At 34.1% G+C, this 16,087-nt stretch overlaps 1 protein-coding gene across 2 annotated transcripts; it reads left to right on the top strand.

Annotated features, from left to right (window-relative positions):
• Window positions 1–2,491: 2,491 nt before the first annotated feature.
• Window positions 2,492–12,736, top strand: LOC132190394 (aberrant root formation protein 4). Of its 2 annotated transcripts, XM_059605368.1 has the most exons (14): window positions 2,492–2,740; window positions 3,183–3,359; window positions 3,443–3,592; window positions 5,671–5,734; window positions 8,104–8,279; window positions 8,389–8,448; window positions 8,685–8,835; window positions 8,916–8,984; window positions 9,088–9,359; window positions 9,458–9,529; window positions 9,711–9,788; window positions 9,876–10,082; window positions 11,568–11,619; window positions 12,052–12,736. In XM_059605368.1, the coding sequence occupies exons 1-14, from the start codon at window positions 2,663–2,665 to the stop codon at window positions 12,270–12,272; spliced, it is 1,827 nt and encodes a 608-aa protein (XP_059461351.1). In that variant the 5' UTR covers window positions 2,492–2,662; the 3' UTR covers window positions 12,273–12,736. The 2 variants fall into 2 exon arrangements, with proteins under 2 accessions (XP_059461351.1, XP_059461352.1); XM_059605369.1 differs by lacking the exon at window positions 2,492–2,740 and having other exon boundaries at window positions 3,298–3,359; window positions 3,447–3,592.
• Window positions 12,737–16,087: the final 3,351 nt, after the last annotated feature.

The raw sequence follows: 16,087 nt of genomic DNA, 5'->3' as shown, positions 1-16,087 counted from the left end.
ACAATCATCAAAACTTCTATAATCTATGTTCCTCCATAGATACGGCAAAAGGCAAGAAGGCATTATCTTCTACATAATAGTATTTCAAAAGCTACCAACAGTGAGTTCCTTGAGGGAGGAGAGACTCGATGGAATCCCTCCTCCCTCCCCTCCCCTCCCTCCCTTCCCTCCCCCCTTCTTTTGCTTTTATACACTTATTTTTTCTGTTTTGTCTCCTGTTTTTGATCCCCATCACCGATTTCAGCAGCAACCATGCCACCCCCTCCACCTTGTCGACTCGTCGCCTCATCCGGTCGTCACCTTTTCTTTTGTTCTAGTTGCCATGGGGGTTTTAGATCCGGTCTGATCTAAGCTAGATATGTTCCTTTTGAGCTTGCCAGGCCAATGACGCGCCTCTCCCCCGCCTTCTCCAACCTCTCCGCCACCTGTCACCGCCCTCCTCGTCGCAACACTGCCACCACGCGCCAGTGCGTGGCCTACACGCGCCAATGTGGGAGCTTCACTCTTCTGCGTGTGCTCCACACATGGGGTTGTTGCTTCGCCTCCATCGATGCTGTTGTCTGTTGGTTTTGTGTTTTTTATTTTTTATTTTTATTTTTTTTTTCATTTGTCTTTTTGTAGTTTCTTTGTAACTTGATTGAATAAAGATTGTTCAGACCATTGGGTTGTTGATGTGAACAATTTCTTGGCTTTTGGGTTAAGGATGATGAGTTTTGGCATTAGGTTTTCTACTCTTAGGGCCGAGGAATATGAGCTACCTATGCATTGAGTTGAGTCTGTTTGAAATAGATTTATTGCTACAACTGAATATTAGTCATGGGTTAGCGGATATTGATGTCATATATAGGTCTTGAATGTCAGATTGTTATATATGTATCTATGACTTGTAACTTCGGCTAGGATTTTCTAAGAGCTTTTGCTTTGTGATGTAATAGCTTTATGCTTGTGATCCCTCATCAACTAATGAGATTATGATGATTTTCCCTTTGAAAGAGCTACTAACAGTCCACCACCAAGCAAATAAATCAATTGCTCCTCTACACGTAACCCAATATAATAAAAAGCAACTTAAAAGAAATCCATAAGGTGCAAACAACCTCACAATGGATAAAAATATGGTCCACTTACTTTCTATTTCTCTTGCACATGTAATACTTATTGATCACAATGACATGCAGCTCTATAGGGCTGCTCAGTGCACTTGGTGCTCACCAAGGAAAAAAATTATCCTCAAAGGAACCTTAATCGGCCAAATACTATTCAAATGAAAATAATGTCATCATTATAAACCAGGACATTGTTGATGGATCTAACATTGAACAACCTTCTTTACAATCTCACTTTAACAAAAGGCTTCCAATAATTCCCACACCTTTATAACTTTTCAAAAAGAAAAAAAAGAAAAAAGAAAAAAGAAAAAAGAGAGAAATATTTAGATAGTACAATTTTTACTATAATTTTTTTTTTTCTTTTTTCCAAACTTAAGTAGTTTCACATGATACTATGTAGGTGAAAACATTAAGTAATAGATAAAATTAATTATTTAGAATAAAAAAAATTAATTATTTTACAACTGACAGAATAAATGATAAGTAAAATTTCACACCAATTTATAATAAACTTAATAGTAAAAGCGGTATTAATCCAATCAATAATAATAATAATAAAAAAAATCACAATTATCATTACTTAAAAATTAGAATATAAAAATAAGGGAAAAATATAAAATCAGTCATTGTGGTTTATTTGATTTGCAATTAACTCCTTGTAGTATCAAAATGAACTTAAAAGTCCCTAAGGTATGCCAAAAAAATAATTTAGTTCATACGGTCAATTTCATTCACTGACTTAACAGATTATGATAACATGAAACGTTAGAACCAATAAAATTATGATACTTGTCATATTTAAGTCAGTGTCACACTAACAGAATTTGTTAATTAGTGGACCTAATTTGACTGTGTGGACTAAATTATTTTTTGGCATACTTCAAGGACCTTTGAGTTTATTTTAATACTACAAGGACTTAATTATAAATTAGGTAAACCATAAAGACTAATTTTTCATTTTTCCCTAAAAATAAACTACCAGGTTATGACATAAGTCTATTATGAATTCCATCCTCTAAAACCGATGTAGGAGAGTATTCCAACCAAAAAACCAATCGCATGCGTATCAAATGCCACGAAGTACGAACCACTATATATATATATATAGAGCATCACTGCCTACTATATGTCATTGAAAATGTTATATATCACCTCATTTTCTTCTAACATTTTTAAAATTTGTAGAGTGATCTCGCATAAATATTAAAAAAAATTTAATACGAAAAATGCTATATTTATTAAATTTTATTTTCAAAAATTGATTTTTAAGACCATCTCATAAGATGAGATATGAGATGATGACATAAATGTATCATTTTATCGGTCTCGAATATAACTACTCATTTACTCTTTGCCATTACTCATAACTGCAAGAAGATCAAATTCACTACAACAACAAAAAAACCCCGCCTTCTCTCGCTTCCTCTCGAGAAGTTATCGCAAGTATAATACGGTGTCGATTCATCAGTGCAGAAACTTCCGATCATAGGGCTAGGATTGATTCGGATATTAATCCGTTGTCAGATTCGGAGTTCCAGAGTTGCAGCGGCGCTATGTCAGCAGCGAATGCAGACGGTCGCAGCCCCTCCGCTGCTCTTCGTACTATTGAAATCCTGAGCTCATTTTCCAAAGTAAGACCCCGCCACTTCCCTCTTTTAAATTTTCCGGAGTACTTCTGTTTGGTTCCCGAGAAAAACGTAGGAAAATGACAGAATTCAAAAGCATTTTTCCATATTGCAAGTTTCTCTGATTCGAAATCAAACGAAAAGAAGTTTAGCTGAAAGTGACAGTGTTCAAAAACTTTTTCGATCTTGGAAGTTTCTCTGATTCAAAATCAAACTAAAGGAAGCTAAGCTGAGTTGAGGATTTGGTTTTTCTGTGGTTAAATGGAAGTTGCAATTTCTAAGTGTTCGTGCTTGTTTGCTTAGAGGCTTTTGATGTTTCACAGATACGAACAATAAGAAATCAAAGACAATATGCTCAGATATAATTAAAATTTGTTATTACTTTATCTTATAACGAATTAAATGGAGTGTTAATGTCTAAGATCATGCTGTTTTCATATTATTCTAGTCGATCGAAGCAGGAGATCCACATCAGTCTGATAACTCAATCTCGGAGCTTGTTGAGTTCCTTGATACAATCTCAGCTGCTGCTGCATCAGAGCCTGACAATGAGGACGCAAAGCACAATGCATTTGAAGTTCTTTCGGAAATTTATGGATATTTGTGTTCTCCTTCACTGGACCAGGTTTTATTTCCTTTTGTTTTGTTTATTGTTGATAAATGTTTTGATTTGTTGACGACCTTATAAATTGTTTGATGGTGTGGCAGACAGTTATTGACATGCTTGCGTTTGAGTTGCCGACAGCAGTTTCAAAGTTTGCAGGTGTCTCGGATAGATGTTTGGAGACTGCTAATTGTGTTATTGATCGATTTATAGCAATGTGTAGTCCCCGGGACATGCTTCCAATTCTTTGTGAGGTGTGTTGTTTGGAAATATATAATCAATTTATTGGAGTTTCTTAGAATCATTTTGATGCTTGCTTAGGAATACATAGGTGTGGAATACATAGTGGGAGGGGGAGCAACCAATATACTTGGCAAGTATTTTCATCTATGATGGCTCGTTTTATGAAATATGATTTAAACATATATAATCTGAAAGTGAAAATTTGACTAGTCCTAGATAATGTCTATGCATTTTGATTTAGTTAATTTTTAACTTGCTACTATAGTGTGTCTAATTGACTTCAATTCTCAAAGCGAAACAGGATTCTCACTAATATCTCTGTATGGGTTGATTCTAACTTATTAATATGGGTAATATTAGCAGCAACATATACTTTGACTGATGAGCAACAGTGATGGATCATGGAATTCCTCTGAGAGCATTGTCTTTGATGGAATTTATTCTCCAAATAAAACCTGACCCATTGTTGGAATACATAGATATTATGCTCCTAAGCATATATAAAGAACAACGTTCGAGAAGACTCATAAGGCTATTTTTGGATTATGCTCAGCGTTGTTATTGGTTAGAGGGTTTAATTGTATAATATTCTCATGTTGTGGAATACACAGGTGGAGTGGTGGATGAATTCTGTCTTCTGTTAAGTCTCTTTCTAATTGATGAGTCGATAAATGTCTAAATTTTGTAGTAAACACCTGGAACTGAGAGCTAAAAATATATGTATCTCAAGTACAGATCTTTGAATTCTTTAGATGTCATGTCCAAAAACACAGTCATGAAACGCAAGCGCTTCCAATGAAGGGAAGAGAGCTCTGCCACTTTAGAGATTCTCCTATTTTGATCATGTCAAACACAAGCTATTTGGGTCAACACTTTCTATAAGCTTTTGGCCATCGCTAAGTAAGTCTGAGATTTTAGATTGAGGGAAGCAAGAACAAGTGATTTTTTTTCATGAGACTTAGACTTCTGACTGTCATATAGCAGGTTAAAGAAGAAACACAATTTTGGAGAAGGTCCAATATTTATGAGAGAAGCACTTGATGCTCTGGGGACCTCAAAATAGCCATTCATGTATTATGTGGTCAACAATAAAGTTTGACTGCCTAGCTTGAAGAACCCCACTTTTTTAGTGTTGTGAGGCAAGATGTTAACGGGGTTCCTTATTTAAAGAATCTTAGGAATAATTTTGTGGGAAGCAAGAATGATTGCGGTTCTATGGTGGCCTATTGGTTATCATGATTCAGGGGCTTCATCAATCTTAAAAGAACTTGCAAAATAGCAAAACATGACCAAAAAATTGCAAATGTTAGTGGTTTGACCCATAAAACTCTCAATCAACAAGAACCACCCTTTGGCTTTGATATAATTTATTAGTTGGTTGTGTCAGAACTGTGAAAACAAAATGGATTCCTCAGCCCCCTGCCTAGGGCCTCTTTAATTCCCAGCCAGCATGTAGCTCCTATCTTTAGCTTGTTATCCCCTTATTGATGAATATCATTCATATAATCTAATTGTTGTATGAAGCTGCTTGTTGTTTGATGTGTTTTTGGGAACAGTTATGGAGAAATTTCCATTACTTTTAACTTGCTCCACTCATAATCAACCTAGAACTACTACTGATCCTACACTACCCAATACAATTATTCTTATTGATCTACAAGCTTAGATCTTAAATAATTTGACAATCGTATATTCATTATTACCAATTAGTATTTTACTTTGCAACTCCATGTGAAGTTTTTCTCAACACTAACTTCAGTTATTCATATTGCACCTTAATTTTTCATATTTTGAGTGACTGATCAAAGTGGACATTAGAAATGGAGCTTTATGACTTTGTTCTGATAAGTAACATGCATTAAAGTGAATTTTCTCTGGAAATGATGTATCAGATTTTGATCTTCAGTTTTTTGACTGACATATATGCAAGTGGCATCAATTATGTTCGTTAAAGTGGCACCTCTGTATTTCCCATTGCTTATATTCATAGTGGAGATGTATGCTCGATTTATCCATTCCTATGTTACTTGTAATTATTTTTTGTTCTGTGTTTTGGTTCTTTGCTAACGAATGATTTTAATTATACCAGGCATTAAGCAAGACGACTAAGGCTTCTACTTGTATTGTCCCTCTACTAAGTGGTCTTTCAAAAGGTAATAAGATTTAAATATGTTGCCCTAAGTAATGGTGAAAGCAGTGGTATTATTAATTCATTTACATATGACTAAACTATGGGTGTGTACATGGATATGAGTTATTGCTAGAAATGTCTACTTGTTGTGTCATTGGCTTAAATTATTTGGAAAGAGCTAGTACAAATTTAGTTGGATTTTATATGCTAAAGTTATAACCTATGAAACACCAATATGGATGTGAGATTTGGATTACAATATCTTTTGGACATGGTGATACGTCAATTCTTGAAAATCTAGGATATGATAGGATGGAGATAAGGTAATGAATTTAATACATTATGTGTGCTAATTTTTAATTTAAAAGATGAATAACAAACACCAAAATAAATAAAGTAGATATAATTAACAAAACCAATTTTGAAGTTATAAATCACAAAAGTATGCATAACCAACTGATTGACATTTATTAAGATTTGATTTTTTTCTTTGCTGCCTAACTTTCTAAAACAGTAGACATAATGTTTTACATTAACACCCCCTCCCCTTTAACACCTAATAAGAATATATGCAAAAAAGAAAAAGTATACGAGTTGTATAATGTGTACTTCCTAATATAAATTTAAACACCATTTCATTAAGAAAATTCAAATATTTACCCCAAACGTATCTATGTTGTATCCGAGCCAAACCTCTCCATCTTTTTAACAGTTAATTTATTTATGAATATGTTCGATGCATATTCCGCCGTATTCTAGCCTATCCATATCAGTTATATATCAAATAAGGGTACAAGAGTTATTATGAAGTATCCGTGCTTCATTGGTTATAACTTTGGACGAACTTGAGGTTTTCCTTCATTCTTCTTCTAAATGTGTGTCTGGTTTTCATGAAGAATGTCAGCTAAAATTACACTTCAAATTATGGGGAAGAATTCCATGGAACATCATTTTGGAGTTCCACCTCAAATGTTTGAAGAGAAGAATATTTTAAGTGGTTTGGTTTATTGGTCAAGCAATGGCTAAACTTAAAAAAACAATTTATATATGAAATAAATTTCAGCAATTTTCTCTACAACGGGGTTGCCATTCTAATTTTGGGTCATAGGTAATAAATTGTTATGCTATTGAATACCGTCCCTATGTCTAGGGGTTGACCGTGTGCTAAGATTTAGTGGAAGTGCCATTTATAGGAGACTTTAAGCCAGAGTTCTTCAACTTGAAGAAGAGTAGGTAAGAATATGAAAATGACAGGTTGCTGTACAAGGAGTGTGCTGGAGTCTATTAGTTGTTGGGGAATTTTGAAGCGCAGGAACTGAAGAGTCTTTAATGAGCACTTTGTTTACCCCCCTGTGCTTAAATGGTAACCTAGTTGAAGTTGTGAAGATAATAAGCGCCTTAGGGTTAATGAACTGTTAGAATGCGGTCTGATACCTTCATTGCATGCATTTTCTGTTAGACAAATTGGGTTGAACTCTATATCAATAGCTGTTTTTAAGGGTAATCCTAGTGCAGCAGGAGTAGCTGGTCTTTTAGGAGGTACTTTTTTTTTTTTTGATAAATAATGTATATTCAAACAACGCGCAGAGGGGGGGCAACCCCGTATATAGGATGTATACTAGAGAACGCTGGCAGATTTTGTGCAAATTTGGGCTGGGGTCATAATTACTGGCCTGAACTGGGTCCTACAGCATAGCCTCACATATGGTCAAAGACAAAATGTTGATTGGCTGGCCACTCAGGGCCCTTTCTGAAAACTCATCTGTGTAAGTTTGGGTCCTTTCAGACAAGAAATTCAAAGATGCCAAAGCTCCTTCTAGAGGAGAACCACTCCATATCAGATTAAGCTAAAACTTACTCTTGTCTTGGCCACTGATGTTGGGAGAAGAATTATAAAAAATGGACTCACCAAATGGATGCTCTTTGATTTAACAAACAGCTCTATTTTCTAGAATTTTTTTTAGTTGGAAGTGCTGGCTACTTGATTCAAATTAAAATCCAGCTGCCTTGTGAAAATTAGATAGTTTCTATGGTACATTGAGGCCACAGCTTGCAGTAGCGGGTATGCTTTAAAGCCTGTTGAAGCCATTTAAAAAGAACTTTTTTTCCCCTAACTTATATGCCTTGTTCAGATCCAGTATCTTTATTGACAATTGCTGATTGGTGCATGCTTATATCATAACTTGGTTTTCTTTGGGCACTTGTTCCAAAATATTTAAATAAATGAAAATTGTCTAAAATTTTATAATCTATGTGCAAATTTTCTTGCAATTCTGTTTTTTATAATGTGGTTCTGTGCTTGAAATTTGTATCTATGAAAGTGGTGAAAACTACACTTTTGGCAGTAGTAAGCTGAGAAAGATGTTGGTCCATACTCTTTTTGGTTTTCAGTAATTCTTTCCATTCAGAGGCATCACTTCGAGCAAGTAAAAGAAGCAGTTCCTATTATTGTTAAAGTTTTAAAGGTCGTGTCGTGGGAGTCAAATGATGAGGAAACAGAAGTTGAGAGTTTGTTTGACACAGCTGTCGGCATTGCCAATTCTATAAATGGAGTTAGCACAAAGTTGGTCGGTGTGACATTCTCATACAATATGTTTCCCTACTTTATTAGGCTAGTCTTGAGATTCTTGATATGTTCTCTATTAGATCATGATGAGCTTCCATTCTGTGCGACAGGAGGGTAGATCAAAGGAAAAGCTTTGTGCTCTACTTGGTCTTTATGTCTTGCAAAGCATGGTTGGCATTTCTCTATGGGACTGAACTTCCAGTTTGAGTATTAATTGTTTTCATTTATGTTGCACCTTGAATAATTTTTGGTGTTTGATTCTATCCAATCGTTTTTTCCTCTTTCATTTGTTTGTGGACCTTCATTTTGCCGTTTTGTATTTCAATGGTTATATCTGGTTTATTTGTTTTCCTGGTTTTTAATATATCTGCGTGTTTATCTCTTGAAATACACCCTTGATGTGCAGGCTCTTGTTTCCATGAGCTTGAATCATAAAAGTTCGAGTTGTCATCGCTTGGTGTCACAATTTTCACGCTTCTTTCCATATTGTAGTCTATCATATCTTGGTCTAATAACTGGGAGTGATGTTGAAAAAATGACTACCATTGTTGTGGGAGGTAATTTTTCTTTGATTGCATTTGCTCCTCTCTTATCTTAGCTGGTAGGGTTTTTTCACTTTCCCTTTTCTTTTTTACAGAATGCACAGAAGACGAAAATGATTATATGAGTTGTTTAACCTATGTCAAACATGGTGCATCTCTTTCAGGTTCATATTTGCAAATACAGATTTTATTTATTCTTTTGGCATTGAGTTCTCTTCCAATATTATTTGCTGTTTCTCAGGCATGCTTTTATCTTTCTTGACGCAGTTGTTTGGGGCCATATCTCGGATGAAGTTGCTCAGGCTGCTGAGGAGGACCTTACTGCTGTCAAGGATGAACTTCGAAGTAACCAGATGAGAAGGTGGCAAACAGTAGGCATGTTAAAGCACATATACTCTTTTGTCAATCTGCCATGGGATTTAAAGAAACATGCCATCGACTTGTTGCTTTGCATAACTGATGGAAATATCTCCCAAAAATGTGATGATGAACATACTGACTTGTCATCTCATATCCCCAGTCTTTTTGCTGCTTTGCAGGTAGTCTAACATATTGAGTTTATACAATATATCCAACCTGTGTCAATGGATAAAGTTTGATCCATTTCATCTCTGATGGTCAAAACTATATATTTCAGGCTATTAAAATGGTCATCATATATGCACCCGATACAGTACTAAGGAAGCTTGCCTTTGATGCATTTAAAAGGGTAGGGAATTTGTATCTTTTAGTGCCATGAGCAAATCCACAAGAAATTTGTTTGCTGCAATCTCCAAAAGTGGGTTATGTTGTAGTCCCTGACCAATGTCATACAACCTTATTTTCTCAAGTATTGTATACACTTATTCGTAAGTAGATAATACCTGCTTGCGTTGGGTACTCAAAACCAGGTACTTGCTGATATTCCAACTTCTCAGAGATTTGACATTTTGACAGCTTTGATTACAAATACTGACTCTTCCTCCATGGTAATTTTTTTCAAGTTAGTTTTTATGAATTGCAACAATTTATATTTGTTTCGCATTATCTGATGTATTCTTGACGACCTTTTGTAGATTGCAATTCTTTTGGATCTTATTAGAGGAGAAATGCACATGGAAAATCGCAAAAGACTATCAATGAGAAATGATGAAGTTCAGCAAACAGAAAATGAAGAATGTCCAAAAATGTTGTTTTGGAATGCCACTGTCCTTGAACTGGTGGAGTTGGTTTTGAGGCCACCAAAGGGAGGTCCTCCATCCCTTACTGAGTATAATGATGCGGTATTTTGTCTAAAAGATTTTTTTCTCTTCTGATTTTATTGTTTTTCCTCGACTAAGATACTTCCTTTTTGTCAGATGCAGTTCTCATTTTGTTATTTAACTACTTTATGCTGTTTAGCAGATTGCAATGGCTTCTAGACTTATTTTTTTCCTTTTATGTTTGTTTTAAATTACCCAGTAACTAAGACTAACTAAGACTTGTATAGTCTGAGTAAAGTGGATGCAATGTCTTTCTCCTGGATAACCATATATATGCAACATGTGAAGAAAGTTGTTGCATGCCATTTGGGCATTAGACTATGTTTGGGAATTTGAAGGGAGAAAAGAGGAGAGAGAATAGTTATTATTTCCTTTGTTTTGATGTCTTAGTAAATATGGAGTGGGAGAGGGAGAGGGAGAATGTATTCCTCCCTTTCTTTGGTTGTAGGGTGGAAAGGAGAGGAAAAAAATAAGGTTTATGTAAATTGACAATAAAGTAGGATGAGTGATAAGAGTTTGTTTACAGATTGTTGAAGATAAATTATTACTGGGATAAAAAGGGAAGTACTGAAAATTTCATTGAAGTTGGTATTCTGTCCCTTCATATTTCCCAAATTCGAGGGAATTGAAAATTTTGAAGCAAGAGTTAATTGAATTTGTTTTACTTACCGCGGGGGTGGGGACTTGAAGGGGGTATGGTATGTTGGTACCCCTCCAAATCCTCTCACCCTCCCCCACATCCAAATATGGGGAATGGTAACCTTCTCTCCCTCTATCAAAATATTCTCTTAGAAGTTTTTTTTTTAATAAGTAATTCAATCTTATTAGAAAGCACAAAGGGACGCAATCCAAATACACATGAGAGACACCTAACAAGGGAGAAGAAGAAAAACACAAATCCAAGAACTTTGGGAAATTAGAAAATAGAAGGTTATTGTGAGCTGCCGTTCAAACATAGAGGGATTTGAACGTGAAAGCTTTAAACTTAACCCCGCCGTCCAACCTTAAAATTTAATAGTTTTCTTTTGAAGTCATAGCTACACTAAGTTTCTTTTAATCCAAAATTTGAAGCATGGTAGCTTCAGACCCGCTTTAGTTGTAAGAAGCTTTTTTCCAGTGCTTAAGTTTGTTCATAAGGTAGACATCTTGTATCATTTATGGATGTGTCCATACTTTGGGTTGGTTTACTTCACAATGGGTAGTGCTTTATATATTCGGCTTACACCAAGGCGTATTTGTGTTTGTTGCTAGTGCTGAAAACTAATCACTAAAGGATCTTCTATTAGTTTGGGAGTTCTAGAAAAGAATATACAGCATGCAGTTTGCGTCTATGGTAATGTTGTTAATTGAGTTTTGTTGTAATTTCTTGCCAGTTTGACAGCCTGAAAGTGTGTCAATTAATTTTATTCAGCCTTACAATGAATATTTTTTGGTTCATCTTTGGATTTGAATTGGTACATGTTAATAAATAACTAATTAATTATTCCTTTATCAAACTTCATTCAGGTTCATTCTGCTCTCAACCTGTACAGATTTGTGTTAATAACAGAGTTGACAGGTAATTCATTATTTTATCTAATATCTAGTTAGAATCAAAGTTGGAAAAAGGTTTTATTAGCTTGCTTCTTTGTTACATAAATTTTGGTAGTACTCCCTTTATATCTGCTCTTCGTATTATTAAGAGCAAAAGCACAAAAATTGGGGCATAGATGGAAATACACCAAAATGATGGACAATGACAGTAACTCTAAATTTAGATCTTTTGTACGGTAAACTTGATTTCTTTTAGTATAAAAAATGTTCTTTTAAATTTCCTTTTGCATATCTCTAGTACACTTGGTGTGTTAGGGCTATGCTCTTTTTATTTTTTCTTGACTAAAAATTTCAATTATCTGTTAAAAAAATATTTGGAAGTAAAAAAGAGAATATGTTTGTAATTTGGTCTACAAGATGCTACTTGTATTTTTGACTCAAGTGACCAATGGAACAGGAAAAACCAACTATACCGAGGTGCTGTCCAAGAACAATTTGCAGAAGGCATACAATGAATGGCTTCTACCTCTTCGAACACTGGTGACAGGCATAATGGCAGAAAACAGGAAAGATTCTGTTCAACTCGGGGATGACACAGTATGTACCCTAAACCCGCTTGAGTTGGTTTTGTACCGGTGTATTGAGCTTGTGGAAGAAAAGCTGAAACAATCTACATAAGTTGTCACTTATGTGTATGGTATGAGATGTTTTTTAGTCTTTACTAGGAGAACCTCATCTCAGTGGAATTGCAAAGGGATAGGAAAAAGTAATGATTTCAGGGCAATAGTTCTTGTGTTTTCTTCCAAAGTTGAAATTTTGGTAAAATCTCAGTCTTTTTACTCAATAGGTAAAATTCAAGATTCTATAGTTTTTGACTGAGGTTGGTTAAGATTGAAAAGGTTTATCAAACATTTCTCAACATAAAGCAGAGAACTCTTTTCAACTTTTAGGAGGACCAATCTCTCTGCCTTCATGCCATGCGTATAGAATTGATTAGAGGAATTGATGAAATATAAGTCGACATAATTTGCTTCTGCTTTCAGGAAATTATGAATTTGTAAATGCATTATGAATTTGTCATCAGTTAGTGAAGTATCATCCATTGAAACTAGTGCTTTTGAGATAGAGCTGTTTTGATATTATTGCTATTCTTCGCATCATATCTAATTACATTATAAAATGATTGAAGCAAGCTGATCCAACCTACATACAAAGTAAGACCTAAGGCCGAAGCAAGTTTAGCCGCTAAAGAAAGAGAAAAGAAGCTATTTCATTCTCGTAGTTTTATATGAACAAAAAACAAAATATTACATAATTAAAAAGTGCACTTTATTTTGGCCAGTCCCAGAATTTTGTCATGGAACTTGCTCTCTGAGTTTTTTCTGGTTAGTTTAGTATATAGACATAAAATAGAAATTAGGTCAAAAGTCCTAAATTTGCCTATTTTCCCAAGCATTGGGACTAAAACAAATGAAAAGAAAGCAAATATTGCTTACGATAAAAAAAGAAAAGAAAAGGAAGCAAATAGTATTTTATCTAGTATTCTAGATGTCCCGACTCCCAATTGGTTGGGAGTAAATGCTTATGAATGGTGCAGTTTGTAACAATCATTTCTTTTGATTGGGAGTAAATGCTTATGAATGGTGCAGTTTGTAACAATCATTTGTTTCAAAAGTAATGGATGAAATTTTGAGTATTGTAAGGTAAAATCCTGAATTTCTTTGTCGTAAACTATTGTTGGAAGTAAAACAAAGCGGATTCGGTAGGTGCTATTGGCGACGGGGCGATTATGATGGTAGGGTGCGGGTGATTAGTTGAGGGGATTGAGTATGGTTGGCTAAATTGCTCTCTAGCACGTTGGATCCCTAGATTTCATCTAGCTGACATGGTAAAATCTAACCCACGAATTGAAAGAAATGGGCTTAACTAGGGTTTTCTATGATGAGTACAAGTTGTGTCGAAGTATATGTATAAAACTATAGGTCAATATTAATCTGACTTATTTAATTAAACAGTTTAGACTCCTAAACTTTAACTCATTAATTTTATATTGGGTTCATGAGTTGTGTAAAAAATTGTTAGTTCTAATTATCGTGTGTATGGGCATGTGTATAAGACTAAATATGTTAATTCTAACACAACCTCTTTAATTAAACAAGTAAGACTCCTTAACTAATTAGGTTGGAGCCTCTAGCTGGTATTCATGGATTGAATAGGTGATCATAATTCTTCTAGAATGAGAGAAAATTTGACTTCTTGACCTTTTGTCTTTTGATTATGTAGCTTTGACTGCACCAATCCCCTTTCTATTTCTTTTCGTCTGCATCTCTGCCTCATTTTTTTTATTAATTTTTTTTTTTTTTGACATATCCGCACAAGAGGAGGGAGGGAGATTCGAACTAATGACTTCCGCTTCTTTATGCATGATTCTACCCGATTGAGCTACCTCTTGGGGATATCTCTCTGCTTCATTTTTTGGACAAGATGAAATGCATATAAGTCGGTGAAAATGTTAATGCTAGTATTAATAACCCTACTTTGTTAATGAGCTTTTTTAGCATTTTGTTATTATTATTATTTTTTCAGTAGTTCAAGCTTTTGAATTTTCCATGCAAAATAAAAATATTCATCTTCAAATACCATTTGGTCAAATTCCCATAGACAGCCACCACTGCTAGAGCTATCATGGTGGCGTCCCATTTCAACGCTAACAACGTCACTACAAAGAAATTTTTTTCTTAGGCTTCTCGAGCCAATGTGGTATACATGGTGTCCAAAGAAGCCTTGTAGTCAATTACATGCCGACCATAACACTTCAATCTTGGCCAAAGACTTCAAACCGCACAAAAAAAAAAAAAAAAAAACGTTCTATGAGAGAACATCAGCTATGTGCAATGCAACCGTCAATCAAGTTTGATGGCAAGCTAAAGCAATTAAGTGTTGATTTGGTTTAGCAGTTTTAAAAGTAACGATATAAAATGCAATTAATGAAAATGCGACTTTTAAAATAAAGTTAAGCATGTCATAAAAATCATGATTTAGCCTTTAAATTGTGGTTCAATCTTTAATATTGCAAATTTTTTTAAATGCATTCTTTCTCTGGAAACCGACATTTTTTTCAAAAGCAAACATGCCTAATAAAGATGCTTTTTCTACCGGTAATCCCAGGCATATGGTAAGAAATAAGCTCCATAGCTGCTTTTAAGGTCAACACCAAACTTGTGACATTTTGGCAAGGTATAGAGAAGTTTTGAATTTTCTTTATTTATTTATTTTTTTTTATAAAAAAGTGAAAAAAAAATTATGATTTGTAGTAAATTTTTTGTTTGAATAGTAATAAAAAAGTAATTAATTTGATATAAAAAGTAAAAATATTTTGAAATTAACTTTAAGAAAAAATTTAGGTTGATTGCCAAACAAAGCCAATGCCTTCCACACCAATAATTATGACGGAATCAAACCAAGCTATTCAATCATTATCACTATTGTTTCTCAGAGGACAAACCTGAAGAACGAGCCTCATTCCTATTTGTCTCACAAGAGCATTTTTGTTGGGTTAGCCGAAGATTATTTTGGCAAAGTCCAGTAGCGAAATTGGGTTAAAAAAGTAGTCACATCCGGTGGCCATTTTACTTTAAAAAAGCAGACAGAAATTTTCTGAAATTGGTTTATCGGAGTTTCTTACAAATTAGCCTCAAAGAGTAATATGTGTACTTTACCGTACGAAAAAACACATTTATTTATTAATAATATTTTTTAAAAAATATATGAAAAGTATATGCAATTAAAAAAATATGTATTTTTCACGTATTAAAAGACACATGTCACTATTTCTCCATGACTAGCTGCTACCGTTTTTCTAAGCATGGTATCTCAACAATGCATAAAATAAACTAAGGTAAAGTTCATTTAACCCCCTCAAATTATCACTCCAATGACAATCTACCCCTCAAACTATTAATTATGACAATTTACCATTTAAACTACTAAAACAATGACAATGTACCCCCATGTTAGCAAAATGATGAAATTACCCTTATAGAATTTTTAATAAAACAAAAATACACTTACAATTTTGAAAAAAATAAATAAATTTTAGTATTTTTGTTTTTATTTTAGTAAGGGTAATTTCATCATTTTGTTAAAATTTGAAGTACATTGTCATTATTTTGATAGTTTGGGGGGTGAATTGTCTCTAGTTTGAAAGGTAAATTATCATTGGAGTGATAGTTTGAGAGGATTAAATGAACTTTACCCAATAAACTAATAAATAAATAATATGATTCTCTCTTTTTTAGAAATAGTAAAAGTGAATGCTTTGACCTATATTTGTGATTTGGAGAACCCTTTCTGCACTACCAATTGTTAGCTGACTTTTGAAAATTGGCAGAAATCAAGTTTACATAATGAAATTTACAAAATTTTGGTAAATTTGCATCGAAAATAGAGCATTACTTACACATAACATATATATATATAAGAATTGAAAAAAA

This window comes from Corylus avellana, chromosome ca8 (assembly GCF_901000735.1).
Source record: "Corylus avellana chromosome ca8, CavTom2PMs-1.0".
In the NCBI taxonomy this organism is placed as follows: domain Eukaryota; kingdom Viridiplantae; phylum Streptophyta; class Magnoliopsida; order Fagales; family Betulaceae; genus Corylus; species Corylus avellana.
The sequence above is the reverse complement of the archived record's forward strand: the minus strand, read 5'-3'. Positions and strand labels throughout refer to the sequence as shown.